At 37.7% G+C, this 12,086-nt stretch overlaps 1 protein-coding gene across 1 annotated transcript in view; it reads right to left on the reverse strand.

Annotated features, from left to right (window-relative positions):
* Positions 1-12,086, reverse strand: part of LOC126457597 (cytoplasmic dynein 2 heavy chain 1) — an 808,157-nt gene that overhangs the window by 131,598 nt on the left and 664,473 nt on the right. Inside the window, exon 57 of the mRNA XM_050094037.1 lies at positions 7,513-7,679. Within this exon, the coding sequence (XP_049949994.1) occupies positions 7,513-7,679 (167 nt within the window). The remainder of the gene's footprint in view (positions 1-7,512; positions 7,680-12,086) is intronic.

The raw sequence follows: 12,086 nt of genomic DNA on the forward strand, positions 1-12,086 counted from the left end.
GTCTCAGACACGGCTTTCTCGGTGGCAAAGTTATCAAAAATATTGTTCAAAATTTAATATGAGCGATTGGAATGCAGCAAAGAGGGTAGTAAGATGTACGAAAGAAAGAGCACATTAAAAACTCACATATTGTGCCACTGGCCAAATACTTAAGCATTTTCTGATGCTGACTGGGATACTTGTGTAGATGATCACAAATGTATTATGAGATAGGTAATATTACTGGCAAGATCTCCGGTGTACTGGAAGAGTATGAAACAAACTGCAGTTGCATTTAGCACAATGAAAGCAGAATACAGGCCAGTGGCAACCTGCATAAGAGAAATTGTATGGACGATAGAATTACTGGATAGCCTTAACTTTAAACAACTGATTAGAGAATCAACAATTGCTGGTGTGATAATCAAGAAGCAATCACACACCCCAAGAAGCATATAGACAAATCAAGAACAAAGCATAATGCCATAAAACATCATTTCATCAGGGAGATAGTAATAGCTGGAGCAATTGACTTTAGCCGCGCGGGATTAGCCGAGCGGTCTAAGGTGCTGCAGTCATGGTCTGTGCGGCTGGTCCCGGCGGAGGTTCAAGTCCTCCCTCAGGCATGGGTGTGAGTGCTTGTCCTTAGGATAATTTAGGTTAAGTAGTGTGTAAGCATAAGGGCTGATGACCTTAGCAGTTAAGTCTCATAAGATTTCACACACATTTGAATAATTGACTTTCGATACATTTCAATGGATAAAAATCAAGCAGGCTTATTAACAATGCCACTGAATCAGAATATTCATGAACTTCATGGTAAGAACATGCTACATTCAAAATGATATATGTGGTTACTTTTAGATATTATCATGGGGGGGGAGGGGGGGGGGGTATTAAGAGATAGGCAAGTGGACAAGAGCTCCTTTATTTATTCCACTCATTCCATCTCTGTGACATTTTTAGATTGTCTTTGATGTTATTTAAAAAGACAATCAAAGTGTTGTTATAGTGTTGCTCTACTACTGCTTTGATGGTCTATGCAGTTTATCTCTGAATAAATATAATGTGTGTAATTGACAATTTTATTTCACTACAACAAAATGTTTACATGGGATGAAATCAGATCATTTTTCCATTGTCTGTCAAACACAAGGAATACACGAGCCTACAACCTGGCCATGTGCATCCATCTGTTCACCCATAAGCTGCAACTTTTGCAAGAGAATGCACCACCTTCAGCTGTTCTCTGGTCATTATCCCTGAGTTATAGGAAACAACTCAGCTGTAATTGATCAGAGCTTTCAGTGTTTTGTGGTTTCTATGCCACACTATATTGCCACTGTCACAAGGATAAAGGGATGCTACACACTACTGCATGTTGTTGTTGTTGTTGTTGTTGTAGTCTTCAGTCCTGAGACTGGTTTGATGCAGCTCTCCATGCTACTCTATCCTGTGAAAGCTTCTTCATCTCCCAGTACCTACTGCAGCCTACATCCTTCTGAATCTGCTTAGTGTATTCATCTCTTGATCTATGATTTTTACCCTCCACGCTGCCCTCTACTACTAAATTGGTGATCCATTGATGCCTCAGAACATGTCCTACCAACCGATCCCTTCTTCTAGTCAAGTTGTGCCACAATCTCCTCTTCTCCCCAATTCTTTCAATACCTCCTCATTAGTTATGTGATCTACCCATCTAATCTTCAGCATTCTTCTGTAGCACCACATTTCAAAAGCTTCTATTCTCTTCTTGTCTAAACTATTTATCGTCCACGTTTCACTTCCATACATGGCTACACTCCATACAAATACTTTCAGAAACGACTTCCTAACACTTAAATCAATACTTGATGTTAACAAATTTCTCTTCTTCAGAAACGCTTTCCTTGCCATTGCCAGTCTACATTTTATATCCTCTCTACCTCGACCATCATCAGTTATTTTACTCCCTAAATAGCAAAACTCCTTTACTACTTTAAGTGTCTCATTTCCTAATCTAATTCCCTCAGCATCACCTGACTTAATTCGACTACATTCCATTATCCTTGTTTTGCTTTTGTTGCTGTTCATCTTATACCCTCCTTTCAAGACACTGTCCATTCCGTTCAACTGCTCTTCCAAGTCCTTTGCTGTTCTGACAGAATTTCAATGTCATAGGTGAACCTCAAAGCTTTTATTTCTTCTCCATGGATTTTAATACCTACTCCGAACTTTTCTTTTGTTTCCTTTACTGCTTGCTCAATATACAGATTGAATAGCATCGGGGAGAGGCTACAACTTTGTCTCACTCCCTTCCCAACTGCTGCTTCCCTTTCATGCCCCTCGACTCTTATAACTGCCATCTGGTTTCTGTACTAATTGTAAATAGCCTTTCGCTCCCTATATTTTACCCCTGCCACCTTCAGAATTTGAAAGAGAGTATTCCAGTCAACATTGTCAAAAGCTTCCTCTAAGTCTACAAATGCTAGAAATGTGGGTTTGCCTTTCCTTAATCTTTCTTCTAAGATAAGTCGTAGGGTCAGTATTGCCTCATGTGTTCCAACATTTCTACGGAATCCAAACTGATCTTCTGCAAGGTCGGCTTCTACCAGTTTTTCCATTCGTCTGTAAAGAATTCACGTTAGTATTTTGCAGCTGTGACTAATCGGATAGTTCGGTAATTTTCACATCTGTCAACACCTGCTTTCTTTGGGATTGGAATTATTGTATTCTTCTTGAAGTCTGAGGGAATTTCGCCTGTCTCATACATCTTGCTAACCAGATGGTAGACACAATTCGGTTGTGCCTGAGAATATGTACATTCTGTTCCATGCAACCCTCCCACACAAGACAGAGCTGAATTACACTACTTACAATGGCAAGAAACAGTGCATAGATATTATATCAATTTTGACACCTGAAATTCGCAGGACAGCAGTAATAAACTAAGTAATACTGGCAATTTGGTTTTATGTAGATGAAATCAATAATATTCCTAGGAATATAAATTTGCTTATTGTGAGCCATTAACTCATTAGACAAACATTTATGAAAACTGCAACACTGAAAAGAATGTCAAAAACGAACACACACAATATGGGTCTAAAGCTGCATGTATTGTGCCAGTTATAAGTAATTAAGTCTGCAGAAGGATGGCACACATATAACCAGCAGCGTCCTCTCTTACATGGTAAGTTTAGTCAGTAAACAGCCATCAAACGAAAGAGAAATGTGAAAGCATGTGCCCTACTGATATCCGAGGGTATTTCAGCATACTGGAGTTAAATGGGGCAAAAATAGGTCTGAGGGGTGTGGCTTTGTCATATCATGACATTTCAGCACATTCAGAACAGCCTGCTATGACATATATGTGGAACTTGTGGGTATAATGAAGTTGTATATAGTAATGGAGGAGTACAGGCAATGCAAGGTGACCACAGAATGGGACAACACCCATCTAGTCCATATGACCATAGTAATTGTACAGATTCATCCATGAATTTGGTTTGAAAGTGGAGTACTGTAAAGGGGTAGATCTCTTTTGTGTTGATAGTGCAACAACAACTATTGAGAGACACAAGCTATTGTGTTGGCTTTCACAGTCTATAAATTATCAGTGGTCAGGTATATGAACACCATCACCACGCTGAGATACAAAATATAGCAGTTTTCGATGAATCACACTTAATGTGTCACACACTAATGGCTGCTTTTGTATTAGTTGTTACCACAGTGATCTCAATCTGTCATCCTGCACTGTTTATCACCATACGGAATAAACACACAATGTTTGCTGGGTTGGGGCACCAATGGATTCAGCATATGATCTGGATTCTAATTTACTGAGATAGAGCTTAACAGTAACTGCTACAGCACCGAAATTTTAAAGCATGAATTACCGAATCTCTGTAAGACAATATGATACGCCTTATTTCAGTAGGACAATTCTCAGCCACATGCACTGAGTAATGTGCAATCCATCTTTCAAGATGACAGGTAAAATCACCGGCCTGTGCATTCACCTCACATTACCCATTAAATATGTCTGTAAGATGGCTCTCCAGCAACTACTTTTGATGCAAGCATACAAACAACTTGGAGGGGATTTCACAGGAATATATCTCAGTATTCTTTGATTCTATTCAATTACATTTAAAGCCTGATTGCTGCACAAGGGAAATACACACCACAATGAAATCTTTAAGTTATAGATCATGTGAAGGCTCAGAATAATATTAGCAGAAGTATTTTTTTTCTTTTTTTTCAGATTTTGAATTACATATCCTACCTACAGCAGAACACAATCTTCTTCATGTGTAAATGCAGTGCACTTCTTACTCCTTAGAGTTATATGAGCCTGTGGCCCAGATTAATAATGATTAACCATGATTAGTAATTTGCAGGCCCATGTTGAAATGTCAGTTGATCTCCTGGGTTATTTTCTAAATATCATGCAGTAATAATGATAGTTGTCTGTGATGATTTCATATACAAGAAATCTACTTTATATCGTTAACAGCATCCTGACAAAATGGAAGAAGATAAGCACTAAAGGATCAGGGCACCCACTTGCTTTCAGGGTGGAAGAGATGTTAGAATCAGTATTGATCAATAGCACAGATGTGCAGAAAAAAATGAGTCCATTAAAGAAAGTGTATCCACACAAGACGTTGCCGACAACTGAAGAAGTGTGAGGATGAGCTCTTCACTGGCAAAAGATTCAATATTATTGTCCCAATTGGATCTCCAAGAGAAGGCTGCTAAGGGGAGGTGACTATGAGAAAAAGGATGAAAAAGCAGTGAAAGGAAAACATTAAGCATTCAGAGGTCTGAATATAACATGAAGGCCAGAAAATCATAAAGGGAAATGCAAAGGCTGAAACTAGGTGGATCAGGAGTCAGTGAAGTGAAATGGAAAGAAGAGTTACGGGAGAATATGGATCAAACTGTAGGTTTGGGAGAGAAGCAAGATTCAGTTAGCTCTGCAATAAATTTCAGCTAGTAATAGAGAATACACGATTCATAAGTTGCAAAAAGAGAACATACACTTTGAAAAAGCCAGGAAATGCAATAAAATACCCAATGGACTCCATCATGGTGAGATATAGGATACATAATTAGATACTGGATCATAAGGCATACGCAGGAGGATTTGTAATCTCAGATAATAATTTAGTAATGATGAAGATTAGGCTGAAGTTTGAGAGGATTATTAGGCAGAATAAATGTGTAAGACAACGGGATATCGATGTACTGAGGAATAATGTTTGTTCAAAGTTATGTGATTTGCTTTAAGACGGGTCAAGGCACTAGAGAAGCAATTACAACGTTATGCTTGATAATGGAAGCTAGAATTAAGAAAGATCAAAATGCTTTTGTAGGATTTGCATTCTAAAATAAGCATTCAGCAAGATAAAGTGGTTCAACATGTTGGAAATCCTCACAAACTAGATATATAGTACAGGGATAGATGAATACATGTATCATGCAAAAGAGTCAAAAGGGAAAAGGGTGACCAAGGGAGAGAGCCCAGATTAAAAACGTGCATAAGACAGAGATGAAATCTGTCTTCTCTACCGATTCAACTCTATATGAAGAAGCAATGAAAGAAATAAAAGAAAGTATCAGAAGTGAGGTTAAAATACAGCGTAAAGGATATTAACAATCGTATGTACTGATGACATTGCTGTCCCCTCAGAAAGCGAGAAAAATTTACAGGACTTCATGAACAAAATGAACAGTCTACTGTGAATATAACACGCTCTAAAATTAAACAAAGAAGGACGAAAACATTGAGAAGCAGCAGAAATTAAATTAATGACAATTTTAACATCAACATAACGGACCAGACAACAGACAATGCAAAGGAACTCTGCTACCTCAGAAAAAGCATACACCTTAATTAAAAAATGAAGTTCTAAGAATGTATTACTGGAGCACATAATTGTATGGAAGTGATTACTGTGGGAAAACTGTAATGGTAGAGAACAAAGCATTCATAAGTGGTGTTACCACAAAATAAAGAAATAGTAAGTTCAACAGAGGATCAGAGAAGAAGAGAATGTGTGGAAAACACTAACAAGAATTAGAAACAGGATGACAGAAAGAGTTTTGAGATGTCAGGGAATAGCTTCCACAGGACAAAAGTTGTTGGGGGAAACAGAAATTACAATATATGCAACAAAGAACTGGGGGCATTGGGTGCAAGCTCTGTTCTGAGTTGAAGAGAGTCACACAGAAGAGGAAATCACAGATGGGTGCATCAATCTAGAAAACTGATGGAAAATAGGCTGCAGATATAGCTGTAGACAGAGGCATGTACCAAAATCACAATTAGTAACCAAGAAAGAGTAGCATATGTCAACCCAAGAAGAAATATATATTTGTCCACATCTCTCCATGATGATGTATGCAGAAATAATTCATGGAGATTGTAAACAGAAGACACTAGTGAACCTATTAGTACCATAACTTTTTGTAGATGATGGTAGCCTCTCAGACAATGAGCCAGGAAAAATTGATGATACTGTAAAAATGATAACAATATAAGATGAGCTATGGACAAAGGGGGGATCAATGCTGGAAGAAAAAAGAACTGAAGTGAAAGCAAGCTGTGTGCATGGGTAAAGGAAATGTTAATGAGAAATAAAATGCAAAAGTCACAAAAATACAGAATAAAATTGAGAAGAAAAGTGGAAGAGCATTCCAGAAAATGACACATTGGCCCTCAAAGTAGATATATTTCTTTGGATAAAGAAAATATATTTAAAATATTGACATTTTAACATGTTAACTGCCATAACCAAAAAGAGAAACTAGTTGCAGAAGCCATGCTACCTAATTCACGTGGGCTGACTTAATACCCTATTAGTCATTTGTAGTCTGTCTACATCATCAAAACTTAAAAAATCAATTTTTGAAAGGAAAACGAGACCTGTAAGTTATTTCATAGTTGGCATGTGGAGTAAAAACATGCAGGAGCAGTACGCATCTTGAGCATTTTCTAATGCCACCTTCAAACACACCATTACATAATCTTCTCACTCATTTCTTAGCTATGTGAACCATGCAAACCTCTTAAAAAGTTACTGGTCTATTTGTCATACTTCTGCCAAACTACATATCCAGTTAGGTCTCATACTAATACCCTCAAAAGATTCACAAACATTAGGAAAGGATATTACAATTCTGACATAACATAGTTTCACAACTCAAAAAAGTATTTTGTGTTCAGTTCAACCTGCCCCTTATTATTGCTGTCAACATCACTGTTAGATTCAAAAGAATAAATATCACTCTGCTTGTTAGATTCAAAAGAACAAATAACATTACTACCAAACAAGGAGCATCCAGGATGGAATAACAATATGGCAAGGATAGATCGTTATTTGCCACATAGAGAAGACAATGAGTTGTGACAGGCACAACAAAAAAGTAAGCTAGATATATTCAGCTATCAGACTAAGTCCTTCAACTCCTCCTCTATGAACAGTACAGCCAGTTATTACTATTGCTTTCAAGCCAATAATGTATTTGAGCAATGATTCTTACCTGACCTGAAAGTCCAGTTTTTGTCGTTTTAAAGTCAATAACAGTGATCAATGCCTCTGCATCGGGTGGCAAGTCTGGGTCTGGATTGCGGGTTGTCAAGAACAACTGGAATCTATCATCAAAATCCACAAGCTTAGATCCTAGCTGGACTGCTTTCCTGTCACCACCTGACAAGACAAAAGTAATGTTAAAATACATGAAATAATCGTAATTTCTGAAAATGAAATGCAAAACACAACATCTATCAAACAGACCAAGTTCTCAGATTGTGTTAAAGGCACAAACAGGGGAAGGTAGATAGTCTGAAAGTAAGGAACAACACAGATTACATTATTTATGTTTTGGTCATCACTCAAGGTCCAGGCTGATCAACACAAAAAAAAAGAAGGACAATGTCATTTTTGTTTGTAGTGCCTGACTGCAAGACTATTAACACAAACTGAATTTCCAGTCACTTACTGCTATGTTTAATTAACAGTTATTTTATTTTTATTTATTTATCAGGTCCCAAGGACAATGGGAGTCTAAGCTACTTGTTTATGGAATGAGTGGTACACAGTTTACATAAAGCTGATGGAGAATTTATAAACAAAATTATTAAAGAAATAATATAATATGAAAAATATTGTGCCACAGTATATGAATGGATAACACATTACACAGACATGTGCTGACCTACTGTGAAGAGCTCATGTCCAGAACACTGATAACCTTGGCATTGAACACCCGCAAGCTCCTTTCTCATGTCCAGATCATAAGTAGCTTAGAAATCTTTCAACTTATATTTGAATACTTCGGGTTTATCATTCAATTTTTTTGCACTTCTGCTGGAAGCCTATTAATGATGTTACAAGTAATAACTGCCTAAAGACATCTGTTATTACATGTAACAGACATAATCAGAGGTGAAATGTGAGAGTCTTGATTTCAGCAATGACACCAACTTCATCATCTCTTTTGTATCACTGGATGTGAAAACCACCCACGACTTCACATATTATTTACCCTATATTTGCATTTTTGTAAGTCCTCCTCATCTGACGGCATTAACATACCATCTACAAACAATTTCTATTGAGTAATTTACTAGTTCTGAGTTTCTATAAAATCTATATAGTGTAAGTAGAATGTTATTTATCTAAATATTGTTTATATATCCTGTAACTGCCAATGTGCTGAGAATAGTATTTCACATTATTTTAATCTATTAGTTACTTTTACTAGTACTAATTGATGTTACAATGTCAACATTGGGAAAGATTTATCTGCATAATTTGTGCCAGTAACTGGAAAATAATTTTGTAAAAACAATTCCACATCAAGTAGATTTGGGGTCTCCCGTCGGCCAGCTGAGATTTTATCCAAATTTTCTGTGCTGCATTGATAAGCTATTAAGGGAAGCTAAACAGATTTCTAGCTCACAGATCTTCATACTTTGTGATGAGGTATCCCACAAGTGAAGGGCAACCAAATGTTGTAGTGACTTTTCAAAAATTTTGTTGTAGCTTCAACTACTATATCACAGTGAACTGTTGTGGTAAAGCAGCAAAACATGACAAAGAGGTTGAACAACTTACACATCTTGCGCATTTTACATCACTTGATTCATTATGTTTCCTCCAGCTATATTAAGAAGCTTCAAACTTTGTTGTGGCAAAATTTATCCAAAGTTTACATAGCTTGATCTTTTCACAGGATTAGTTTACGAAGCTCTCTTTATGTGACCCTGTGTCTATTGAGACTGTTTATAACACAGGCCAGTTTGAACACTTTCAGGTTTTTGAGACTTATGGGATTTCTGAAGATGGCCAGAAATATTTATCATAAAAAATAAGTTAGTCCACAAGTGTCAAAATCACCACTTGAAAGAGCATTATTTTCTCTACAAAATATCATATTTCCATGACTGCACTTTTCCCTGAAGGTCTACAACCATACAGAAAAGTTTTGCATGGAAATGACTATTTTGAAAAATCATCTTCTAAGCTTACACTATTAGTATATAAGCAGTAGTAAATGCATGCACAAATTCAGTATGCCTTAAATGAAAACAACTTCAGTATGCCTTAGTTTCACAAACTCTTGTGGATGCAGCAAGTGAAAATGACCTGCTAAGCTGTACTTTTGGTAATTTCGGTGATTCAAGTTACCATCTGTTAATATTTAATTTCAGAAAAACACTGCAAAATGTTGGAGAGCTTTCTCCTAAATGAAAGGAACTGTTAAAAGTTTTTTACTTATGGTAAGATGATGAATCAACAATTGCTCTGCACCGTCACACCACTTTGATGAGAAAATTTGAATTTCTCAAAGATCATACTGTAGTCCAGGGTCGGCCACGAATTTGGCTCACTACCCATACTCTGGTATGAGTGCCAAAGTGCTCAGCCTATCTTTACACTTCTCCTACTGCCATGGTACAATGTCTGAATGTGAGGAGGAAGGAGAAGAGGGGCAAACTGTGGACATGCTTCACTTAAATAGCAATGTAGTCACACTGCATGCAACTTGGTTTTACACTTCACATTTCCGAACAACATAGATCACAACCAACACAAATTTTCAGTGTTATTTATCTTTGGTACATGGTAGAAACTGTGTCAGCACACAGGCAGACGCAGAAGATATCACAGATTTTAGCACTCAGGTTGCAAATAATTGTGACTTATTTAGTTTTGTAATTGAAAAAAGGTTTTTCGCACATGTATGTTGCTTAAAATATTGTAGCACTTTTGCAAACTTATTATGGAGATGTGGAAACCCTTCCTGGGGAAAACAATGTAGACATCCTGGACAGTTTTAACACACAAGGATTTGTCTTGAAAATGGAAATTACATTACAGATCAATCAACTATATCTACATATGCACAGAGGCACTTTTGACTGAAACAGCAAATTGTCTCGAATACAGCTCAAAAACAAATTGAAGATTGGCAGTTTCCTCAATACATTCAGAAAACTATCCTTGTAATTATTTCAAGGTCACAATAAATTCTTCAACCCTCACAGTTTCTTTACTGTCACTGAGCTTAGGGAACTGGAATGTGTCAGAATTTGTCACTACTACAATGTGAGTGCAGGCTTTCTTGGCAAATTTCATATATGAAGTCTTCACGGGTAGTCAGCCAAGTAGCGTTGTCATCTCGTAGCAATGTTTCGATGCAATGTGTCTCCATTATCTTCACCTGAAGATGAAGGAGACGCATTCCATCAAAATGTTGCTACAAGACGACGATGCTACTCAGCTGACAACCCATGAAGACTTCATACAGAAATATGTTGTTTCTCACCTTGCAATGTCATACTGTGGGCAGAATGCAGTGAAATCCACTTAAAATGCAAGGTTCACAATCCATTCCAGATATTCTAACTTTCACTCCTGCTCTTCTTTTTCCTTGACAAAGTCAACAATAGTGGGTTTTAAATTGAAAAATCATTAAAGGCACGCTTGTTGACGTAACCCAAAGTACTTTATAGTAATATATAACTTCTCCATACATTTTTCTCAATTCCATCGAAAACTCTTGCAACTGACAGTGGAATAAGGCATGTAATTTTAGAAAATTTCCTATTCATACCACCAATTTCTTCATGTGCCCAATAGCTGCAAATTTAGCAGAAAGTGCTTCTTGATGTACATAATAATAAATAATCATTTTAGTTTTTTGCTCCCTTGTCAACTAAATCTTTAAATTCAATAATGTAGAAAAAGACAGATTGCTAATTACTGCAAAGATGACAGTATGTTGCAGACAGGCACAATTAAAAGACACTTACACATACACTTTTGGCCACAGCCTTCATCAGAAAAAGAAAGAGAAACACACACCATTCATTCACACACACATGATCGCCAACTCTGGCAGTGTGGACCAGAATGGAAGCAGTAACCTGAAGGGAGCAGGGAAGGGGAAAGGACAGTGTGCATGCATGGGGAGAGAGAGGCGGGTGGTTGTGGGGCATGGAGGTAGGGAAAACGGAGCAAAAGAGGAAAGGAGGACGCAAAATATGGGATGGAACATTGGCAGAGAATGGCACACAAAGCAGGTGGGAGAGAAGAAAAGGGAGGACGTAATAGGACACAGAGTGTGGAAACTGTTGGGTGGAGGGTATTTGGACAGTGTGTTAGCATATGTTGAGGCTGGGATAATTACAGGAGGAGAATGTGTTGAATGAGTAATTCCCATTTGTGCAGTTCAGAAGAGATGGTGGCGGAGGGGAGGATACAGATGGATCGGTTAGCAAAGGAGCCACTGAAATCAAGATAGTTATGTTCAGCTGCATGTTATGCCTCAGGATGGCCTACTTTGCTCTCGGGCACAGTTCGGCGGTGGCTGTTCATCCTGGTGGGGAACTGGTAGGTAGTCATACCAATATAAAAACCTGTGCGATGACTGCAGCAGAGATAGCATATGACATAGCTGCATTCACAAGTTGCCCAGCCTCTGGTGAGATAGGATAAGCCTGTGATAGGACTGTACTAGGAAGTGCTAGGTGGATGGATTGGACAGATCTTGCATCCAGGTCTTCCACATAGATATGAGGAGTGGCATAGGGATGGATTAGGATGTTG

This window comes from Schistocerca serialis, chromosome 2, assembly GCF_023864345.2.
Source record: "Schistocerca serialis cubense isolate TAMUIC-IGC-003099 chromosome 2, iqSchSeri2.2, whole genome shotgun sequence".
NCBI classification, from domain to species: domain Eukaryota; kingdom Metazoa; phylum Arthropoda; class Insecta; order Orthoptera; family Acrididae; genus Schistocerca; species Schistocerca serialis.